At 45.5% G+C, this 24,854-nt stretch overlaps 1 protein-coding gene across 1 annotated transcript in view; it reads right to left on the bottom strand.

Annotated features, from left to right (window-relative positions):
* Positions 1-17,473, bottom strand: part of LOC142312968 (uncharacterized) — a 408,714-nt gene extending 391,241 nt beyond the window's left edge. The window contains exons 1-4 of the mRNA XM_075351957.1: positions 17,357-17,473; positions 8,669-9,004; positions 6,997-7,146; positions 6,694-6,873 (exon numbers count right to left, since the gene is read on the bottom strand). Coding sequence (XP_075208072.1) covers positions 6,694-6,873; positions 6,997-7,074 — 258 coding nt within the window. The 5' untranslated portion in view covers positions 7,075-7,146; positions 8,669-9,004; positions 17,357-17,473. The remainder of the gene's footprint in view (positions 1-6,693; positions 6,874-6,996; positions 7,147-8,668; positions 9,005-17,356) is intronic.
* Between the last annotated feature and the right edge of the window lie 7,381 nt (positions 17,474-24,854).

The following is a 24,854-nucleotide window of genomic DNA, read 5'->3' as shown; positions in this document are numbered from 1 at the left end:
GATAACATTTTGTGGTCAGACCACGCGCCGGTCTATTGTACGATTGCAATTCCCTCTCTCTCGGCCCCTTCAGGGTCGTGGCGGCTGAATGAGTCGTTGCTGCTGGATGAGCTCTGCGTCACAGACGTTCAGACCTCTATCACAAGGTTCATGGAGGACCACTCGGCGGACGACACAGCCCCCACTTACAAGTGGGAAGCATTGAAGTGTGTCCTACGAGGTATTTTTATCAAGCATGGGTCCCGAATTAAAAAAGAAAGGGCCCAAGGCATAGTAAACGCTCTCCATAGGGTCTCTGAACTGGAGCTCATCCATAAACGATCCTTATCGGCCACAAATTTACAAGCTCTTTTGCAAGCCAGGATTGAGGTTAAAAAACTGTTAGATTCCTCTTACAAGCGCCTACTACAGGTGGGGAAAGGGAAGTTTTACGAGTTTGGGGACAAGCCAGGAAGATTGTTGGCTAATGCGTTGAGAGAAGGGAGAGCCCATACCATCATTCCTTGCATCAAAAACTCACGCAACGAACTGCTCTATGCTACCCCTGACATTTCAAACATCTTTCATGACTTTAATTCCAAGTTATATAACCTACCTGTTGAGCCCCCGGAGCCGAGGGTAGGCGATCCTTTAATGCCCTCACCTTTCCGACGTCTTAATAGCTCTATAATTGAAAACTTGGAAAGCCCATTTTCACTGGAGGAATTGTTGGCGGTGATTAGCGACTCAACTGATAATAAGAGTCCTGGACCAGATGGGTTCCCCGCCAAATTCTACAAATCTTTTTCTGAACAATTTGCTCCCCTAATGCTTCTCTCCTTCAATTCAATTTCTGACTCTGTCCCTCTCCCGCCCCATTCCACTACGGCCCACATCTCCTTGCTCCGCAAGGCTGGAAATGACCCCACGGCGTGTAGCAGTTTTAGACCGATCTCACTCCTTAATGTCGATTTAAAATTCTATGCCAAGCTTTTGGCAAATAGACTTGGCCCTTTACTCCCTGACCTGATACATCTGGACCAGGTCGGATTTGTCCCGGGTAGGGAGGTGAGGGACAATACAATAAAGACCTTGGACCTGATCCAACATGCACACACAAAAAAAAACTCTTTGATGTTGCTATCTCTGGACGCTGAGAAGGCCTTCGACAGAGTCTCCTGGCAGTCGCTTTCACAAACACTGGACCATATGGGCCTGGGGCCAGTTTATTCGTCCAGGATTATGGCCTTAAATCATTCTCCGACTGCACACCTTAAAATTAATGGCACTCTGTCGAGGCCCTTCTCCATCCATAACGGGACCAGGCAGGGGTGTCCCTTGTCACCTCTGCTATATATCCTGGTCATGGAGCACTTGTTGTCGGCCATTAGGACCAACCCGGATATACAGGGAATTAGGATCGCCAATAGGGAACATAAATGCGCCGCCTTTGCCGACGATCTTCTTATTTACCTCTGTAACCCCCTCACATCACTCCCACCCCTAATGCTAGAACTAAACCGCTTTAATAAATGGTCCAACTTTAAAATTAATTTTAATAAATCAGAGGCCCTAAATATTACTTTGCCACAAACGACAATAAATGCAATAAAACCTAACTTCCCCTTCCGATGGCCACCCCACGGCAGTATTGGTTACTTGGGCATCAATATCCCATCCGATTTGACGAGACTTTTTCAACTAAACTATCAAAGCTTCCTGTCAAAACTTGAGGGAGACCTGACCTTGTGGCAGAGAGGTACTCGTTCATGGTTCGGCAGGATTGGCGCCCTTAGAATCACATCCCTGCCTAGATTGCTGTATTTGATACAGACGGTCCTGGTTTACGTTCCGGCAGCCTATTGGGCCAGGATACAGCGCTTATTTAATCAATTCGTTTGGTCAAAGAAGCGCGCCCGTCTCAGGAGCAGCATTCTAACTAGGACCAAGAACGCAGGAGGTGTGGGGCTGCCCGACTGCAGGCGTTATTACATGGCGGCCGCCCATGCCAGAGTTTTGGACCTCTTGCATAGCTCTGGGTCTAAGCTTTGGGTCTGCCTAGCGCAGGATCTATGCCCCTTGTCAGTGCTGACCCTGCCGTGGACCTGGCCACTCCTTACCAAACATAAGATCGAAATGTCTTATAGCACTAAACAAACATTGAAAACTGTACACTATACATCATTACGCAATCGCCTGATTCAGCCGGGAGGACCCCTTATGCCATTAACCGATTACCCTGAGTTTCTACCGGGGGCATCACCCAACAACTTCCTGGGCAGTACGAAACAGAGCCCCTTAAGACTGAACCAGGCGGCCCCTGGGGGTTCCCTTCTACCACTTCTGGAGATTGTGGAAATCGTAATTTCAGGATGCGGTTTCATTTTGAATATGCACAACTCAAACACTTCATAATCTCACAAAACATTGTTATGGCGCATATTCCACCCCAAACCCCATTTGAAAACCTTTGCACTGGGTCCTTAGATACACGTCATGCGATATCAAAAATATATAAGATCATAACCAACGCGGCAGAGGCGTCCCTTCCTCGCTTTGTGCGGCGTGGGAAGCAGAGGTCAACCAGACGTTCCTCGGGAATAAGTGGGCACGTTGCTTCCGACTGACCCACAAGTCCGTCGTGGCCACCAGAATGCAAGAAACCAGCTATAAAATACTCTCCAGGTGGTACAGAGTCCCAGCGTCTCTTCATGCGTGGTGTCCTGAGGTAAATGATACCTGTTAGCGTTGTGGAGCACAGGGAGGCACCACATCTGGTGGTATTGCCCGGGCTTGGGGGTCTTTTGGAAAAAAGTACTAGCAGCTATACAGGAGGTCACAGGGATCATAGTCCCCAGCCGCCCAGAGTCAGTCCTACTATACATTTTTAATGTCTCGGAAAAGGCCTTTAGAAAGTCCCTCTTGGGCCACCTTCTCCAGGCAGCCAAGACAGTGGTCCCACGGTGCTGGAAAGATCCTGACCCCCCTACGATAGACGAGTGGGTAATGGAGGTGAATGTGATCCACCGCATGGAAATGGTGACGGCCCAGTCGCATGGACAGACGGTGGCGACAGCCACTAAATGGTTTCAATGGGAGTCATTCCTCTCTGGCAAAAAATTTCTTGAACTAATCTAACCTCTGGAAAATAGGCACCTTGGCCCCACTTACTTCAGATAATATTCACCACCCTTCCAACATGTCTTGGTTCAACGGACAAAGTATCAGACCTGGCCGATGCGCTCTATTCTCCATCTCTTCCCCTCCTGCCCTGACTTCTCCTTCCTTTGCTATTTTTCGTGATCATACTGCTTCTTAACCTTTCCTCAAATGGCTTATTATTCTTTTTGGTTCAAAACGACTATCCATGTATTATATCAATCATTTACATACTGTCATGACGTTTGCAAATGTGTTGTGTCGCATAGACTTTGGTTTTGCATTGTCAGTTATAACATGGATCCATATTCTTTAAAACTCAATAAAACATTAAATTGGAAAAAAAAATCTGTGACTATAGACAATAACAAATCTACTGAAATGATCAAATTCAACAGTCTTCATCAATAAAAAATGTGTTATTAGTGGCGAAACATGTCAGGGGTAATTAGAGTATGTGGCTTGGTGGCTCTTGGTGATCTAAATAATTGTAGGGGACCAATATTTTCAGTCACTACCTCCTGTAGCACCTTGTTCCACTCTCTGACTGCCTTCACTGCCAGAAACTTTTCCTAATGTCTAATCTGAATCTCCTTCCTTTTAGTTTTATCCCATTGCTTCTTGTACTTACCTGTGCTAATGAGAATTGGGGGGTTCCCTCTTCACTGACTTCCTTTCAGATATTTGTAGCCCGCTATTAAGTTTCCTCTCAGCCTTCTGTTTTGCAAACTAAACATTTCTAGTTCTTTTAGCAGGTCTTCATAGGACATAGTTTGTAGACCTTCTACCACCTTGGTTGCTCTTTCCTGGACTTGCTCTAATACATTGATGTCTTTCTTTAATTGGGGCGCCTAAAACTGTGTACAGTATTCCAGGTGGGGTCTGACCAGGGCAGAGTAAAGGGGAATAATTATCTCTCGATCTAGATACAATGCTTGTCTTGATACATCCCAAATTTTGTTGACATTTTTAGCTGCAGCTCCACACTGTTGGCTACTGTTGAGTCTGGGATCTTCTATTATGCTCAAATCCTTTTCCCTGATGCTATCGCTTAGTTCTATTTCTTCCATACTATATATGCTTTTTACATTTCTTTTACGCAAATGTAGGACTTTGCATTTGTCCATGTTAAACATCATTCTTTTCTCCTTGGCCCATTGTTCTAGTATATATTTATCATGGAGTAGGTGGAATGTTTTTTGTGTAGTTTATAGCATTCCTGTTTTGGAGTTAGTTGGTTTTAAAAGAAATTAAAAAGTCAGGATAAAGGGAAACTCTGTTAATATACTAGAATTCACTAGAATTCACAAAGTCAACAACATCATTACCCTCTGCTTTCTCTTAAAGGCCCTTCATAATATTTTTCTTTACGTGATTTTCTAACTTGTCAGCACATTGTATGTACGCTGTAATTTGGCTTTGTAGTTAACATATCTGGACATCTTCTAATTCCAGGGGGTACCGTATTTTTCGCTTTATAAGACGCACTTTTGTTCCCCCAAATTTTGTGGGAAAGTAGGGGGTGCGTCTTATAAGCCGAATATACGGGGGGGGGGGGTGTATGTATATATATATATATATATATATATATATATATATATATATGTACACTGCAGGGTCCAGGGGAGGTGGGGGCGCTGTGCTGGGGGCAGGTGATTGCTGCGGTGGCAGCGTTTGATCTCCTGCTCCCGCTCATATAAAATGCACAGCCGCTGTCCATCTCCGATGGTGCTGAAATCGCACGCAGTGAGGGGCTAGGGCAGCGGTGCATATTATATGAGCCTGTGCCCCCCTGTGATGGCACATGCCCCCCCCTATGTTAGATTTGGCCCCCATGCTGCTGCTCATTCTAAAATAAAAAAGCTTTACTTACCTCCTCCAGCGTTTCTCCCCGTGTCCCTGCTTCCACTGTGATCAGGCAGGCAGAGATCTCAGTCTGCTGTGCCGATCACATGACCGCACTGAGAACCAGGAAGTAAGGAAGAGAAGCACGGAGGGAGACAGGAGGGAGATAAACGCTGGAGGAGGAAAGGAAAGAGGGTTTTATTTTACTATGGGCAGCAGCCTGGGGGCGATATCTAACACAGGGGGACTTGTGCGATCTATATAGGGGCCATGGGCAGCACTATGGGGGCGATATCTAACACAGGGGGACTTGTGCGATCTTTATAGGGGCCATGGGCAGCACCATGGGGGCGATATCTAACACAGGGGGACTTGTGCGATCTATAGGGGCCATGGGCAGCAGCATGGGGGCGCTATCTAACACAGGGGAACGTGTGCAATCCATAGGGGACCATAGGCAGCACAGGGAAATGTATGCAATCCATAGGGAGCCATAGGCAGCACAGGGGAACGTGTGCAATCCATAGGGGACCATAGGCAGCACAGGGGAATGTATGCAATCCATAGGGGGCCATAGGCAGCACAGGGGTACGTGTGAAATCACAAGGGGGCTATATTCAAAATAAGGGGGCCATATCCAGATTAAGGGGGCTAATTTTAGGATGGGGGGCTATGAGGGACATATACCCTATATGATTTGTTAGAGGGACACTGGCATTATAAGATGGACCCCATTTAACATTAAAAAAAAATAATTCTCTTTTCCTTCACCAAATTTGGGGGTGCGTCTTATAATCAGGTGCGTCTTATAAAGCGAAAAATACGGTAAGTGGATCCAAGTTGTAAGCTCTATGGAAGAAGGATTTTCAATACCCAAAGCAATTTGACCAGTTGTTGGGTGGAGGATAATGTTGTGGTTTAGTGGCAAAATGGTGACCACATGATTGTGATATATCCAGACTACACCACCGATAAAGTACCCACAGCCGGTGACTGAGAAGAATCTGTGACTTCTCTGCATTTAGTGGTCACTACTCACCTGGGTGGTTATCTGTAGGAATCTCCTCTTTACTCCCCTCATCACCAATCACATATGTCTCTGTAGTATTAATATGTGTCAGATCTTCCTCCTGAAACAAATATTTTAAAAGTCACAGACAGATAGAGAAGTCAAATCTATGATCAGCTCTAATCCTGCCATCTCCACCGCTCTCATTACACAAGTATAAAACATATAATACTGGAGGATAAAACAAGACTGAGCACAAGACCTTCACAGCAGTCTACACATCATAGGGAGATTTCATGGCACCTTCTCTCCATCTACCTGATGATCCTGAGGAACATCGGGATCTTCTTGTTTACAGTCCTGTGGGTGAAGAGGACGGGGACATCTCTCTGGTGTTGTCCTCTTACTGGATAGAACTGGAGGAGACACATACAGGGACTGAATTCATTCCTTACATACAGATAATTATAGGCCTTGTGTGTTTAATCCTATTACCTGGTGATGTGAGGGGCTGGGGAACCTCCATCATGACGTCCTTGTACAGATCTTTGTGTCCTTCTAAATACTCCCACTCCTCCATGGAGAAATAGACAGTGACGTCCTGACACCTTATAGGAACCTGACACATACAATGATACCGTCATCTACCGATCCCTTCATAGCATTACTGTATAATGTCTCAGCATTCCCAGCAGTGTCACCTCTCCAGTCAGCAGCTCAATCATCTTGTAGGTGAGTTCTAGGATCTTCTGGTCATTGATGTCCTCCTGCATTGGCGAGTGAGGTGGAGGCCCCGTGATTGGGCTCAGGGGTCTTTCCCATCTCTCAGACACAGGGTCTTGACAGTGCTTCCTAGAGGTCTTCTTCTCTACTGTGTAATCCTGGTTATGGAGACACACATTAATAAATTTCACTACAGACATTTCAAGAGTCCTCACCTCTCCAGTTCTGTCTATTTGTTATTCCCAAGAAATATGTAATGTGACGTCATCAGAATATCTCACCTCTCCAGTAAGCCGAAAGAGGATCTCTAGGGTGAGGTGTAATATCCTCTCCGTCATCTTGTCCCTGTCCATATCCATGCTTCACGGGGCAATCAGGAGAACTCTCTTATATAGAAGACCTCCACTAAGAGGGTCTGATATTGTAGGGACCTGAATGGGGAGAAGATGACGATGTCACATCATAAAGAATCCGGTGTAATAATACAATTACAAACACCAGGAGAAGAAGAATGGGTATGATTGCCACGATCCCATAGTCAGAGAAACATCCAGGAGTAGGTCAATAGTGATTTATTTCTACGCTTTTCAGAGAGAACCCTCTCATTCCTGAGGAAAATCACATATGTGAGGTTTTATACACAAGCTGTCTAGGTGAGCATCGCCAACATTTTTTTTAATCATCTTTTTCGGATAAAACCCCAGATTGCGCTTTTTTTCCTGAAGCTCACTGCAATAATACAATTACGGGAGACAATAATAGGAAACATATGATTAGAAAGAATATGGTATTGCATTCTCTTTTCTCGTATGGACCGGAACATAATTTAAATTGCTGACTAAGATGTCTTTTCCATGCTACCATTCACTTGCTACATTACCCAACTAATTTGCTGAAGAAATCACAAATTCAATGGGAATGACTAGGAAATACAGATACTGGCGGGGACCTAAGCAGCGATGGTACAGGATTAGGGGGGATTCATTAATGTGCAGCGGCATGGTGGCTCAGTGGTTAGCACTGTAGTCTTGCAGTGCTGGGGTCCTGGGTTCAAATCCCACCAAGGACAATATCTGCAAGAAGTTTGTATGTTCTCCCCGTGTTTGCGTGGGTTTCCTCCCACACTCCAAAGACATACTGATAGGGACTCTAGATTGTGAGCCCCAATGTGGACAGTGTTGCCACTGTATGTAAAACGCTATGGAATTAATAGCGCTATATAAATGAATAAGTAAAATATAATATATTAATGGGTTATTAATTTTATTATTTTACAACATCCAGTTTTTCACTTTATATATATATATACACACTAATAAAACATTTTTCTTTTAGGCCACACACACAACAAGCAGTTTCGTCCTCGGAGTCAGCAGCTGAATACATTGCTTATAGACTCATCTTCCATATCACTAATTCTCGTCTCATTTACCGACACTGGAATCGGCATCAGTAAAACTGCAGGAGATATTCATTACATGCGAGATGAGAAATAACGACTTCATGATGAGGACGACATCTTCATTTTCTACTATGTCTCTATAAACCTATTTAGCCAGAGTCCGTCACTGACTCTATCACCACCAACTGCCTATATAAAGGTTTCCCATCTTCCCTGGCCTGTAATCTTTTATCAAATTAGATCCCATGTCTGATTCACACAGAAGTTTGATACATTTCTAAAAAGTTTTTTGTAAGAACTGTCATGATTCATGCACAGCTCTGCCATCCCTCAGCTGGTGCATGTATCCTACCTCCAGGAGGGGCCTGTTTGATCTGACCTCGTTCCTTGGGTCTCGCCACAATATCTTGGTGCTGCTGTCTTCCCGACGCTGTCAGTGATATTTCTGGATTTCACATCGTGTTACCCTGCTTGACCTCTGGCCCTCCAGCCCGACCTGACCTCCGCTGTCCCTACTTGCTCCATCCTCTGTCTGTCCTGCCCAGTCTTACCTCTATGTTTCCCCAGTTACCCGGTCTTCTGTCCTCCCCAGCGTTTCTCCTGTGTAGTTTGCTTTCCGGTATGGAAACTCAGCTCTGTTCTTGACTGTGATTAATTTTGTTCGCTTTTCCAAGACGTGACTTCTCGGCATTGACCCTTTTCTGTTTGACTTCTCTGACGATTAGGTTGGCGACCTCTGGTCAGCTTCTGTAGTATTACACTCAGGTTAGTTTTCCTGCCTGAGTGTCTGCACCACCTACTGGTATTCTGACAAGAACACTGCGGACGGGAGTTATTTGTAAATTTTGGCTTCAGTCTTTTTTCTGGTATTTTCCTCTTAGGTTTTTCTATATTACATGAAAAACAGGAGAAAAAAAAAACAAGTACTAAAATGTTGCAAAATAAAATTGGTACCAACAGCACATGTAACATATCATACAAGAATTGTGAAACAGATGGTGCACATTTCATGCCAAATCTTAAACATTTGTTTAAAAAAAAAAAAAAAAAAAAAAAGGTTTTGGTACCGTGTTAGCCAGTTGAAAAATGATTGATTGCTCTCAGTGAGAGAAACAAAATTAAAATTTTGTAGTTGTGATACCTTTTAATGGCTAACTAAAATAAAAATAAAATATGATGTTATAAAGCAAACTTTCCAGACATCTCAGGTCTCTTCCTCAGGCATGATATTGTCCCAATATCCATGTAGGATCAGAGGCCTGGTGCCCTCGTAGTCTCTGGAGCTGACCTCTCAGATTTTGTACTGAGTCATAAATCCTTCTTAGAGGTTAAGTCCTGTGTCCACAGAGTTAAACATTGTGATGAATTTGTATTCCCAGACCCTGCGATGGCTCTGTGATCTGAAGTTGCCTTTTAATATGACAACTTTCATGTGGTTTATGTTGTGTCCTAGAGCACAGAAATGTTTGGCCACAGGTAAATGGATTTTTTTGTCTGTAATTGGGTGCTGGTGAGCTCTCATCCTTGCTCTCAGTCTCTGTCCTGTTTCTCCAACATAGAGGCCCCCAATAGGACATATAGTGCACAGGATTAAGTACACCACGTTGGAAGAGGAGCATGTGAATGTCCCAGGAATCTTATAGTCCTTCTGTGTGTTAGGGATCTGTATCCGGTCTTTGGTCTCTACATGAGCGCAGGTTTTACAGCTCTTTACATTGCAAGGATAAGTTCCTCTTGGTGTGTCTGAGGGCATAGAAGTTCGGATCATGATGCTCCTTAAATTAGGAGGTTGACTGTAGCACAGCAATGGAGGATCTTTGAATATTGTTTTCAACCGGTCATCCTTGTGTAGAATGTGGGGAAGTTTCTTGGCCGTACTTCTCAGTACCTCAAGCTGTGGGTTGTAGGTCACCACCAGAGATACTATTTTCCTTTTTTTGTTTGTATTGAAGCAGTTCACTTCTAGGGGTCCTTGTGGCTCTAATGATCTGATCATCAATGGAGGTGGGGTGGTAGCCTTGGTTTAAAAATGTCTTTTTAAGATGGGTTAAGTGTTCATCCCTGTCTGCTGGCCTGGAACAGATACGATTATATCTGAGGGCCTGGCTGTAGACAATGGACTTTTTAATGTGTTTGAGATGGAAACTGTCCCATCTGAGGTGTGTAGGATGGTCAATAGGCTTCCGATACACGGATGTCTGGATTGAGCCATTTTGAATTTTTATGGGGTATCCAAGAAGTTGATTTCTCTTTTTGAGTGGTCCAATGTCAAGTTTATGGTTGGATGAAATGCATTAAATTTTTCATAAAATTTTAGAAGCTCATGCTCAGATTCGGTCCAGATTATTAAGAGGTCATCGATGAAACGGAAATAGGCCAATGGTTTGAGGATGCAGGATGCTAAATAGTCATTTTCCAGTTTAGCCATGAAAAGGTTGGCATACTGTGGTGCCATTTTGCTTCCCATAGCAGTTCCAGTGCGTTGTAGATCTAGCTCCTTGCCAAAAGAGAAAACGTTGTGTGTGAGGATGAATCTGGTGAGTCTTAATACAGACTCAGAAGGGATCCCATTAGCTTCAAGAAACATTTGGTAGGCGGTTAGCCAATCTTCATGTGGGATGTTAGAGTATAAGGATTCCACATCCATGGTGGCTAAGATGGTACTCTCGGGTAGAGGACCTATTGTAGATATGTGGAATCCTTATACTCTAACATCCCACATGAAGATGGACTGAGTCTCAATCTTAAAAAGACATTTTTAAACCAAGGCTACCACCCCACCTCCATTGATGATCAGATCATTAGAGCCACAAGGACCCCTAGAAGTGAACTGCTTCAATACAAACAAAAAAGAGGAAAATAGTCGAGTATCTCTGGTGGTGACCTACAACCCACAGCTTGAGGTATTGAGAAGTACGGCCAAGAAACTTCACCACATTCTACACAAGGATGACCGGTTAAAAACAATATTCAAAGATCCTCCATTGCTGTGCTACAGTCAAGTTCCTAATTTAAGGAGCATCATGATCTGAAGTTCTATGCCCTCAGACACACCAAGAGGAACTTATCCTTGCAATGTAAAGAGCTGCAAAACCTGCGCTCATGTAGAGACCAAAGACCGGATACAGATCCCTAACACACAGAAGGACTATAAGATTCCTGGGACATTCACATGCTCCTCTTCCAATGTGGTGTACTTAATCCTGTGCACTATATGTCGTTTTGGGGGCCTCTATGTTGGAGAAACAGGACAGAGACTGAGAGCAAGGATGAGAGCTCACCAGCACCCAATTACAGACAAAAAAATCCATTTACCTGTGGCCAAACATTTCTGTGCTCTAGGACACAACATAAACCACATGAAAGTTGTCATATTAAAAGGCAACTTCAGATCACAGAGCCATCGCAGGGTCTGGGAATACAAATTCATCACAATGTTTAACTCTGTGGACACAGGACTTAACCTCTAAGAAGGATTTATGACTCAGTACAAAATCTGAGAGGTCAGCTCCAGAGACTACAAGGGCACCAGGCCTCTGATCCTACATGGATATTGGGACAATAAAACTCACACAGCTAATCAAAGCTAATTAAGGATTCACTTTCCAAGCTCATTGTTTAATTAAATGTGCTTTTACTATTCATCGCTCTGCCCTGTTTTGTGTATATATTTGTGTTTCTTCAGATATTTTGTCATACCATGCCTGACGAAGAGACCTGAGATGTCTGGAAAGTTTGCTTTATAACATCATATTTTATTTTTATTTTAGTTAGCCATTAAAAGGTATTACAACTACAAAATTTTAAATTTTGTTTCTCTTACTGAGAACAATCAATCATTTAAAAAAAAAAAACAACAAACACATCGTACAGGATTGTTGCGGGAATGTTATGGTTACGGCTCCAATGTAAATCCTGCCAGATTAATGACTTGTCAAAATCAACCATGGCATCTAATAAGGTTGACAGCGTTACGGGGTTCCCTTGTGCGACTCATTTCCCCTCCTCAACTTCCCAATTTTGGGGGCTGCTGAGTTACTATGGTGCCTGGATGCTAAATAACAGTCTCTGGGTCTGTAAGGTACAAAAGTCTATTAGGTCAGTCTAGAGTCAGCGTCCAGTAAGTTACATCTTAACGGCCCCATACACACTAGACTAAAGTCAGATGAGACTGCTAATTACAGGGTTAAGTGGGTGACTATGTAATGTATGTGGGGTCTCCCGACAGATTATGTCAGGGCAGAGAAGGATCCGGCAAGCTGAATTTTAAAGACTGATCAATTTCTTCTTCCTGGAGATACTCCTTCGCTCCAGAAGTCTGGTGGCGTCTCTCTCATAGAGACCACAGAAAATCTGGAGTGTTGGTGTATGGGGAAGTCGGGAGAGAAACTGTCAGCCCAATGATGGTTCGGCCGACAGTTATCTAATGTGTATGGGGCCATTAGTATTACACTGACAGGAGAATACTCTGCACTTCAGTAATGAATGCGGGTATCACCGAAGCAATCAGAGGCCGGATGTTGTGTGATCACTAATGAGAGTTGTTGAAAAAAGTCATAAAAACTTTTTAAACGATAAATACAATAATAGTTATAGCAATCGAGAAAGAAACCATGTAACTAATATTCTTGATGAAGATAGAGAGAAGGCATCTTCCACATTTTTAAAGTAATTGAAAGACAGCAGCCATTATTTTATTGAGACAGAAAGAAACAGAGTAAGGCTATGTGCGCACGTTGCGTATTTGCTTACAGTTACGTTGCGATCTGCACCGCAGCGTAACTGCATGCATCCTGTGTCCCCAGCATAATCTATGAAGATTATGCAGGAGACGTGTGCACGTGGCATTTTAGAGCGCAGCGCTTCGACTGCTGCCCGAAGTGCGCGTTCTAAGAAGTGACATGTCACTTATTCCGTGCGCTCTTCCTGCAGCCCCCGCTCTGTCTATGGCTATGTGGGCACGTTGCGTATTTGCATGCAGTTACGCTGCGATCTGCACCGCAGCGTAACTGAATGCGTCCTGCGTCCCCAGCATAATCTATGAAGATTATGATGGAGACGTGCGCAAGTGGCGTATTAGGCTATGTGCCCACGCTGCGGAAAATGCGCGGATTTTGCCGCGGATTTCTCGCGAAAAAGCCGCAGATTTTCCAGAAATCTGCAGCACAGCTACTCCCCAGCCATTTATATGGCATTTGGGAAATGCTGTGCCCATGCTGCGGGTTTTTCCGCAGCGGAAATTCTGCGGAAAAATCTGCAGCATGTCAATTATTGTTGCGGATTTTCATGCGGATGTTGCCTATTCAATTGAATAAAAAAAATAAATAAATAAATCGCAAAATACGCAACAAAATTTGCGTCAAATCCGCATCAAATCCGCACCTATGAAAAGGTGCGGATTCCGGGGGAAAGCTGCGGATTTTGATGATGAAAAATCCGCAGATACAGAGTCCCGTGGGCACATAGCCTTAGAGTGCAGCGCTTCGGCTGCTGCCCGAAGTGCGCGTTCTAATAAGTGACATGTCACTTCTTTCCTGCGCTCCGCCTGCAGTCCCCGCTCTGTCTATGGGAGGGGCTGCACTCAGAGCGCATGGAATCGGCTTATTTTTTTCACTACGGACTCTTTCTGCAGCTATATGAAGCGCACGTGTGCTATTCAAATCGCTGCGGAAATTTCTGCAGGGACAGAACGCTACGTGCGCACATAGCCTAAAGCCTCTTCCATTCTATCTGAGGCACAGAGATGGGGAGGCCTCTGTACACAATCAACAAATCCCACAATTGTATTCTAGAACAATGTCATTAAAATTCTAGATCTAAAACAAACAAGATAAAATACAACTACACTGACTAAAAAAATTCTCCTTCTGGAATGACGTCCCCAGAATGTCTTCAGTAGGTCTTGTGCGCATGCTGCGGTTTTTGCCGTGTTTTTTGGGTGCAGTTCTGTTCCCAAAACTGCATGCATTTTCTTCCCCAGCAAAGTCTATGAGATTTCAGATTTTCTGTCCACACGTTGCAGCTTTTTTGTTGGCTACGTTATTGTGGTGACCATAAAGATGCAGCAGGTCAATTCTTTCTGCATTTTTCAACCCTTCTTGTCAACAGATTTGACTTAAAAAAAAAAATGCACTGGGCAAAAATGCGGTAAAAAAACGCAGCAAAACATGGCAAAAAAATGCATGCCGAGGGTATTGGGACCAAAAACGTGCACCTTTGTGGTCACCACAAAGATGCAGCGTGCGCACATTGCCTTACACTGTGCAGCATTACACATTGCCTTACACTGTGCAGCTCAGACCGCAGATAACAGCCCCTCATAGATCTATAGCCCTGCCGACCGCCGGATCCACATTTCCATACTGGGGAAACTGATCCAGGAGGTCGGTGCTGAGTCCTGGGGTCATCTGTATCTGCAGCAAGAATGGGGAGAAGGATTTAATAACGGGTGGGGTGGATGGTACCACAAATTGTATGTTATGATATCATGTAGTGGGGGGAACTTGTAGTATCATTATGTGTGTAGGGGGATGCAGTACTGTGGGAATATTATACTGTGTGCATGGGATGGTGGTACTGTGGGAACATTAAACTGTGTGGGAGGGTTAGCGGTACTGTGGGAAATTGTACTATGTATGTGGGGATAGTGGTACTGTGGGAACATTATACTGTTTGTGGGGGATGGCAGTACTGTGGGAACATTAGACTGTGTGTGGGGGAGGCGATACTGTGGGAACATTATACTGTGTGTGGGGGGGGGATAGCGGTACTGTGGGAACATTATACTGTTTGTGGGGGATGGTGGTACTGTGGGAACATTATCATGACATTGGGGGGATGGCAGTACAGTGGGAACATTATAATGTCTGTGGGGGGATAGTGGTACTGTGGGACCATTATACTGTGTGTGGGGGATAGCGGTACTGTGGGACCATTGTACCGTGTGGGGGGATAGCGGTACTGTGGGAACATTATACTGTGTGTGGGGGGATGGCGGTATTGTGGGAACATTATACTGTGTGTGGGGGGATGGCGGTACTCTGGAAACATTATACTGTGTGTGGGGGATGGCGATACTGTGGGAACATTATACTGTGTGTGGGGGGATGGCGGTACTGTGGGAACATTATACTGTGTGTGGGGGGATGGCGGTACTGTGGGAATATTATACTGTGAGGGGGCGTAGCGGTACTGTGGAAATATTATACTGTGAGGGGGCATTACACTTGTGGTGACCAAGAAAGGGGCCCCATACTACTTGTTTCCGCTCTTTTATAGTTGGGTCGTCTGTATCTATTAGGCTGCTTTCACACATCAGTTTTTTTTTCTATCAGCCACAATCCGGTTTGTGCCTGATGCAACGGATCCGTCGCAGGTTGTGTAAAAACGTATGCGAAGGATCCAGCAAAAAACGGATACGGTTTTTGTTTTTTTTTCTTTTTCATGCCAAAGGGAGAGAGAGAGAAAGAAACCCCATCATTACCGCAGACACCGTCACTGCCGCCCCCCATCATCACCGCACACACACAGGCACTACTACCCCCATCATCACCGCACACACAGGTACTACCGCCCCCTTCATGACAGCACACACGCAGGTACTACCGCCCCCATCATGACAGTACACACACAGGTACTACCGCCCCCATCATGACAGCACACACGCAGGCACTACCGTCCCCATCATGACAGCACACACACAGGCACTACCGTCCCCATCATGACAGCACACACACAGGCACTACCGTCCCCATGATCACCGCACACACCCAGGCACTGCCGCCCCCATCGTCACCGCACACACAAGTACTACCACCCCCATCATCACCGCACACACAGGTACTACCATCCCCATCATCACCGCACACACGCAGGCACTGCCGCCCCATTATCACCACACACACGCAGGCACTGCCGCCCCATTATCACCGCACATACGCAGGCACTGCCCCCCATCATCACCGCACACACGCAGGTACTGCCGCCCCCATCATCACCGCACACGCGCAGGCACTGCCGCCCCCATCATCACCACACACACAGGTACTACCGCTCCCATCATCACCGCACATACAGGTACTACCGCTCCCATCATCACGACACACACAGGTACTACTGCCCCATCATCACCGCACACACCAGCACTATTGCCCCCATCATCACCGCAAACACGCAGGCACTACCGCCCCCATCATCACTGCACACACGCAGGCACTGCCACCCCCATCATCACCGCACACACGCCGACACTATGCCCCCATCATCACCGCACACATGCAGGCACTACCGCCCCCATCACCGCACACACGCAGGAACTACCTCCCCCATTATCACCGCACACACACCGACACTACCTGAGTGATGTCCCCGCTGATGGGGTCTCATAGACGTCTGCCATGATTAACCTAAGACTTAGTGGCAGCTATGGGCACCAGGGCAATTCGGTATGAGCCGGGTAGAATCCTGTCGAATCTAATGGATGCGGCAATTCCGGGCGGCTGCTGGCTGATATTTTTAGGCTGGGGGACTCCCCATCACGTGGGGCTCCCCATCCTGAGAATACCAGCCTTCAGCCGTGTGGCTTTACTTTGGCTAGTATCAAAATTGTGGGGGGACCGCACGCCGTTTTTTTTAAATGATTTATTTTACTGCAAGATATAGACCTGCCCACCAGCGGCTGTGATTGGTTGCAGTGAGACAGCTGTCAGTCAAGCGTGGGGGCGCGTCTGACTGCAACCAATCATGGGCGCCGGTGGGTGGGAGAAGCAGTGAATACGTGATGGAATAATGAGCGGCCGGCATTTTCATATCAGGAGAAGACGCTGGAGCTTTGTGACAGCCTTGCAGCACCACGCCGGTGATTGGGGAGTATGCGAGAGGGGGTGAGAGGGAGAGACCGACCGACCGACAGACAAACAGAGAGACCGACAGATAGACAGAGAGGCCAGAAATTAATTTACATCTCGTCTGAGCATGCTCAGATTAAAAAACCGGATCCATCACTGGAATGCGTGTTTTGCCGCATTCTGACGAATCCAGCGCTCATAGGCTTTTAGTCTCCAACATACCGTACCTTTCGGCGCAGTGCGTTTTTTTGCCGGAGACAAAAAATGTCCCAGTGTGCGAACGCCGGATGAAACGCGACGCTAGTTTTGTCCGTAATTTGCCGAATTGTGCCTGCCGGCGAAAACCCGATGTGTGAAAGAGAGACCTTAAAGGAAAAGGAACAAAAGTCTCACCTCATAGAAATCAGCGAGAGAAAACCACCAAGAAAGTCTCAGAGCTAAATGGGTTAATGCCCCCTGCCCCAGTAATGGGGAATCTCCACACACCTCCTCCTGCAGAGCCGCACACTAGATATATGGCAGCTCTGTGCTTCCAGGACCTGGGATGATGTCACATGGAGGGGAGGAGTCAGGGGTCACATGATCAGCTCCTCAGTGTATGCAGGTCAGGGCTCTGCTGTGCTGGGTGTCATGGTGCTGGATGAGGGGATGGTTATGTGTGGGGTCAGGAGGGTTTTACAGTGTGGATGTAGCAGAGCCGCGTGTGTACGAGGTGTACGGAGCGGAGCCGTGTGTGTACGAGGTGTACGGAGCGGAGCCGTATGTGTACGAAGTGTACGGAGCAGAGCCGTGTGTGTAAGAGGTGTACGGAGCGGAGCCATGTGTGTACGAGGTGTTCGGAGCGGAGCCGTATGTGTACGAAGTGTACGGAGCAGAGCCGTGTGTGTACGAGGTGTACGGAGCAGAGCCGTGTGTGTACGAGGTGTACGGAGCAGAGCCGTGTGTGTACGAGGTGTACGGAGCAGAGCCGTGTGTGTACGAGGTGTACGGTGCGGAGCCGTGTGTGTACGAGGTGTACGGAGCGGAGCCGTATGTGTACGAAGTGTACGGAGCAGAGCCGTGTGTGTACGAGGTGTACGGAGCAGAGCCGTGTGTGTACGAGGTGTACGGAGCAGAGCCGTGTGTACGAGGTGTACGGAGCAGAGCCGTGTGTGTACGAGGTGTACGGTGCGGAGCCGTGTGTGTACGAGGTGTACGGAGCGGAGCCGTATGTGTACGAAGTGTACGGAGCAGAGCCGTGTGTGTACGAGGTGTACGGAGCAGAGCCGTGTGTGTACGAGGTGTACGGAGCAGAGCCGTGTGTGTACGAGGTGTACGGAGCAGAGCCGTGTGTGTACGAGGTGTACGGAGCAGAGCCGTGTGTGTACGAGGTGTACGGTGCGGAGCCGTGTGTGTACGAGGTGTACGGAGCGGAGCCGTGTGTGTACGAGGTGTACGGAGCGGAGCCGTGTGTGTACGAGGTGTACGGAGCAGAGCCGTGTGTGTACGAGGTGTACGGAGCGGAGCCGTGTGTGTACGAGGTGTACGGTGCGGAGCCGTGTGTGTACGAGGTGTACGGAGCGGAGCCGTGTGTGTATGAGGTGTACGGAGCGGAGCCGTGTGTGTACGAGGTGTACGGAGCAGAGCCGTGTGTGTACGAGGTTTACGGTGCGGAGCCGCGTGTGAGGAGTCGCGTGTGCACGAGGTGTGCGGAGCGGAGCCACATGTGTATATGATGTGTATGGAGCGGACCCATATGAATAGGATTGTGTATGAAGAGAAGCCATGGTGTACAATATATATGTGTTTATGGAGCAGTGCTCTGTGTATTATGTTTAGAGTAGAGCCGTGTGATGTGTGGAGCGGAGCCGTGTGTTTGCCAAAATACATGAGGCAGCAGAGTTACTCCGGACTCTGTTTGGTCTCTGTTCCGCGGCGTCTGTCTTAGCAAAGGTGAACAAAGCTGTTTTTGACTGCACTTTTGTGTACGTCTAAAAAGACATAAAAAAAGATGGACACCGCTGCACCAGAAGAGAGTTCAAAGCAGGGCTGTGGAGTCGGAGTCGTGGAGTCGGAGTTGGAGCTCATTTTGGTGCAGTCGGTATAAAATGCACCGACTTGACTCCTAAAATATATAATAAATTGGGGACAGGAGTGCAATGCAGAATGTGCTGAATATTTTACTAAATAATAACATTTAGTATAATGCTTATATTTAAGTGAAAAATTTATTGTAGCACAATGTGAACATCAGACATTTACCGTAATTATATTTATGATACAATAATCAAGATATTTAGATAGAACATAAAATATATTTATTGGAATACGACTTTAGAACACAAAAAACTAATAAATTGTAAATATGTAATACACTATGTAATATACAGTAGATTGCATATATATCTTGTGTGTGTGTATATATATATATATATACAGTTAGGTCCAGAAATATTTGGACAGTGACACAATTTTGGCGAGTTGGGCTCTGCATGCCACCACATTGGATTTGAAATGAAACCTCTACAACAGAATTCAAGTGCAGATTGTAACGTTTAATTTGAAGGTTTGAACAAAAATATCTGATAGAAATTGTAGGAATTGTCACATTTCTTTACAAACACTCCACATTTTAGGAGGTCAAAAGTAATTGGACAAATAAACCAAACCCAAACAAAATATTTTTATTTTCAATATTTTGTTGCGAATCCTTTGGAGGCAATCACTGCCTTAAGTCTGGAACCCATGGACATCACCAAACGCTGGGTTTCCTCCTTCTTAATGCTTTGCCAGGCCTTTACAGCCGCAGCCTTCAGGTCTTGCTTGTTTGTGGGTCTTTCCGTCTTAAGTCTGGATTTGAGCAAGTGAAATGCATGCTCAATTGGGTTAAGATCTGGTGATTGACTTGGCCATTGCAGAATGTTCCACTTTTTTGCACTCATGAACTCCTGTGTAGCTTTGGCTGTATGCTTGGGGTCATTGTCCATCTGTACTATGAAGCGCCGTCCGATCAACTTTGCGGCATTTGGCTGCATCTGGGCTGAAAGTATATCCCGGTACACTTCAGAATTCATCCGGCTACTCTTGTCTGCTGTTATGTCATCAATAAACACAAGTGACCCAGTGCCATTGAAAGCCATGCATACCCATGCCACCACGTTGCCTCCACCATGTTTTACAGAGGATGTGGTGTGCCTTGGATCATGTGCCGTTCCCTTTCTTCTCCAAACTTTTTTCTTCCCATCATTCTGGTACAGGTTGATCTTGGTCTCATCTGTCCATAGAATACTTTTCCAGAACTGAGCTGGCTTCATGAGGTGTTTTTCAGCAAATTTAACTCTGGCCTGTCTATTTTTGGAATTGATGAATGGTTTGCATCTAGATGTGAACCCTTTGAATTTACTTTCATGGAGTCTTCTCTTTACTGTTGACTTAGAGACAGATACACCTACTTCACTGAGAGTGCTCTGGACTTCAGTTGATGTTGTGAACGGGTTCTTCTTCACCAAAGAAAGTATGCGGCGATTATCCACCACTGTTGTCATCCGTGGACGCCCAGGCCTTTTTGAGTTCCCAAGCTCACCAGTCAATTCCTTTTTTCTCAGAATGTACCCGACTGTTGATTTTGCTACTCCAAGCATGTCTGCTATCTCTCTGATGGATTTTTTCTTTTTTTTCAGCCTCAAGATGTTCTGCTTCACCTCAATTGAGAGTTCCTTAGACCGCATGTTGTCTGGTCACAGCAACAGCTTCCAAATGCAAAACCACACACCTGTAATCAACCCCAGACCTTTTAAGTACTTCATTGATTACAGGTTAACGAGGGAGACGCCTTCAGAGTTAATTGCAGCCCTTAGAGTCCCTTGTCCAATTACTTTTGGTCCCTTGAAAAAGAGGAGGCTATGCATTACAGAGCTATGATTCCTAAACCCTTTCTCCGATTTGGATGTGAAAACTCTCATATTGCAGCTGGGAGTGTGCACTTTCAGCCCATATTATATATATAATTGTATTTCTGAACATGTTTTTGTAAACAGCTAAAATAACAAAACTTGTGTCACTGTCCAAATATTTCTGGACCTAACTGTATATATATATACATATATATATATATACACACACAAGATATATATGTAATCTACTGTATATTACATAGTGTATTACATATTTACAATTTATTAGTTTTTTGTGTTCTAAAGTTGTATCCAATAAGTATATTTTATGTTCTATCCAAATATCTTGATTATTGTATCATAAAAATTATTAAATGTCTGATGTTCACATACACATGTTCATGTACTACAATAAGTTTTTCACCTAACTATAAGCAATATATGTAGGAGTCGGAGCCGGAGTCGGTGCAAGAGAAATTGAGGAGTCGGAGTCTGAGTCGAAGGTTTGGCTTACCGACTCCACAGCCCTGGTTCAAAGTGACCACATCTGCCTCATTACAGTACAGAAAAGGCACTCCCGAACTTGAAAGTGATGCAGGTTTATTTAATGTGCTTGAAAAAAACGTTTTCGGTCCACAACGGACCTTCCTCAGTTGCACATTAGTGGAGTGAACTGGAGGCATAGTATGGTGCAGCGGTGGATACCGCACTTCACGCCATCCTATGCCTCCAGTCCACTCCACTAATGTGCAACTGAGGAAGGTCCGTTGTGGACCGAAAACGTTTTTTTCAAGCACATTAAATAAACTTGCATCACTTTCAAGCTCGGGAGTGCCTTGTTTAATTACCTTGTACGGCTTTGGAACCTGAAGAGCACCCGTATTTCTCTTGACATCCCTACAAGGAAGTGCCTTTTCTTTTTTCTTCATCACAGTACAGAATCTTGTCTGAATCACATTTTTCAGAGATTTAGGCTATGTGAGCACTTTGCTTTTTTTCATGTGTTTCCGCAGCGTTTTGAACTGCAGCGTTTAATGCTAAATTGCATGTGTTTTGATTTTCAAGCAAAGTCTATGGGAAATGGTGATTTCTTGTGCGCACAATGCTGTTAAAAACGCCGCATTTCAGTTGCAGAAAATTTGTCAAAATCTCTGCGTTTAAAGAAGCAACATGTCAATTGTCTTTGCCATTTTGGCAGCGTTTTACGAACATTAGAGTCAATGAGAAGTTTCAAAACGCAATCTAAATCAAAATGCTAGCGTTTTACATGCTTTTTTGACAAATTAAAGCCATGCATTTTAGACATTATATTAAGGGCATGATATGTCCCTTTACACACACACACACATAGTCTGACAAATTATTGAAAATCAATAAATTAACGTTATTTTATACATAAATATTAGAACACAGTTATCATTTTATTAACAATCTATTTTGTGTGTGATTTTAATCATGATATTTGTAATCATTTTTTTCATAGTGTTTGAATGAGAGGGGCATTGCAGCTATAAGTCCCCTTACCTGGCAGCCAGACTGGCTTGCAAAGTCTCCTTAAGGAGAATAGTGTTCCCCCGTGGAATTTTAGGGGCATTGCAGCTATAAGTCCCCTTACCTGGCAGCCAGACTGGCTTGCAAAGTCTCCTTAAGGAGAATAGTGTTCCCCCGTGGTCCCCACATAGCTTTCTCATGAGCCAGATCAGACACCCCCATACTTTGCACTGACGAGGGGCAAGCACCCCGAAACACCGTGTCTGCAAATTGGGATTCTGATCTGGCTTATATATCCTGAGTCATATTGCAAAGGATTGTCGAAAATCCACTTGTGACTTTTAGGATCGCTACTTCCAATAGGTGGCGCTGTGCTAGAGTTTGTCTCCTTTACTGGAGAGACAATTTGAATATTTCCCAGAGGGGCATTGCAGCTATAAGTCCCCTTACCTGGCAGCCAGACTGGCTTGCAAAGTCTCCTTAAGGAGAATAGTGTTCCCCCGTGGAATTTTAGGGGCATTGCAGCTATAAGTCCCCTTACCTGGCAGCCAGACTGGCTTGCAAAGTCTCCTTAAGGAGAATAGTGTTCCCCCGTGGTCCCCACATAGCTTTCTCATGAGCCAGATCAGACACCCCCATACTTTGCACTGACGAGGGGCAAGCACCCCGAAACACCGTGTCTGCAAATTGGGATTCTGATCTGGCTTATATATCCTGAGTCATATTGCAAAGGATTGTCGAAAATCCACTTGTGACTTTTAGGATCGCTACTTCCAATAGGTGGCGCTGTGCTAGAGTTTGTCTCCTTTACTGGAGAGACAATTTGAATATTTCCCAGAGGGGCATTGCAGCTATAAGTCCCCTTACCTGGCAGCCAGACTGGCTTGCAAAGTCTCCTTAAGGAGAATAGTGTTCCCCCGTGGAATTTTAGGGGCATTGCAGCTATAAGTCCCCTTACCTGGCAGCCAGACTGGCTTGCAAAGTCTCCTTAAGGAGAATAGTGTTCCCCCGTGGTCCCCACATAGCTTTCTCATGAGCCAGATCAGACACCCCCATACTTTGCACTGACGAGGGGCAAGCACCCCGAAACACCGTGTCTGCAAATTGGGATTCTGATCTGGCTTATATATCCTGAGTCATATTGCAAAGGATTGTCGAAAATCCACTTGTGACTTTTAGGATCGCTACTTCCAATAGGTGGCGCTGTGCTAGAGTTTGTCTCCTTTACTGGAGAGACAATTTGAATATTTCCCAGAGGGGCATTGCAGCTATAAGTCCCCTTACCTGGCAGCCAGACTGGCTTGCAAAGTCTCCTTAAGGAGAATAGTGTTCCCCCGTGGAATTTTAGGGGCATTGCAGCTATAAGTCCCCTTACCTGGCAGCCAGACTGGCTTGCAAAGTCTCCTTAAGGAGAATAGTGTTCCCCCGTGGTCCCCACATAGCTTTCTCATGAGCCAGATCAGACACCCCCATACTTTGCACTGACGAGGGGCAAGCACCCCGAAACACCGTGTCTGCAAATTGGGATTCTGATCTGGCTTATATATCCTGAGTCATATTGCAAAGGATTGTCGAAAATCCACTTGTGACTTTTAGGATCGCTACTTCCAATAGGTGGCGCTGTGCTAGAGTTTGTCTCCTTTACTGGAGAGACAATTTGAATATTTCCCAGAGGGGCATTGCAGCTATAAGTCCCCTTACCTGGCAGCCAGACTGGCTTGCAAAGTCTCCTTAAGGAGAATAGTGTTCCCCCGTGGAATTTTAGGGGCATTGCAGCTATAAGTCCCCTTACCTGGCAGCCAGACTGGCTTGCAAAGTCTCCTTAAGGAGAATAGTGTTCCCCCGTGGTCCCCACATAGCTTTCTCATGAGCCAGATCAGACACCCCCATACTTTGCACTGACGAGGGGCAAGCACCCCGAAACACCGTGTCTGCAAATTGGGATTCTGATCTGGCTTATATATCCTGAGTCATATTGCAAAGGATTGTCGAAAATCCACTTGTGACTTTTAGGATCGCTACTTCCAATAGGTGGCGCTGTGCTAGAGTTTGTCTCCTTTACTGGAGAGACAATTTGAATATTTCCCAGAGGGGCATTGCAGCTATAAGTCCCCTTACCTGGCAGCCAGACTGGCTTGCAAAGTCTCCTTAAGGAGAATAGTGTTCCCCCGTGGAATTTTAGGGGCATTGCAGCTATAAGTCCCCTTACCTGGCAGCCAGACTGGCTTGCAAAGTCTCCTTAAGGAGAATAGTGTTCCCCCGTGGTCCCCACATAGCTTTCTCATGAGCCAGATCAGACACCCCCATACTTTGCACTGACGAGGGGCAAGCACCCCGAAACACCGTGTCTGCAAATTGGGATTCTGATCTGGCTTATATATCCTGAGTCATATTGCAAAGGATTGTCGAAAATCCACTTGTGACTTTTAGGATCGCTACTTCCAATAGGTGGCGCTGTGCTAGAGTTTGTCTCCTTTACTGGAGAGACAATTTGAATATTTCCCAGAGGGGCATTGCAGCTATAAGTC

The sequence above is a fragment of the Anomaloglossus baeobatrachus genome, chromosome 5 (assembly GCF_048569485.1).
Source record: "Anomaloglossus baeobatrachus isolate aAnoBae1 chromosome 5, aAnoBae1.hap1, whole genome shotgun sequence".
In the NCBI taxonomy this organism is placed as follows: Eukaryota; Metazoa; Chordata; class Amphibia; order Anura; family Aromobatidae; genus Anomaloglossus; species Anomaloglossus baeobatrachus.
The sequence above is the reverse complement of the archived record's forward strand: the minus strand, read 5'-3'. Positions and strand labels throughout refer to the sequence as shown.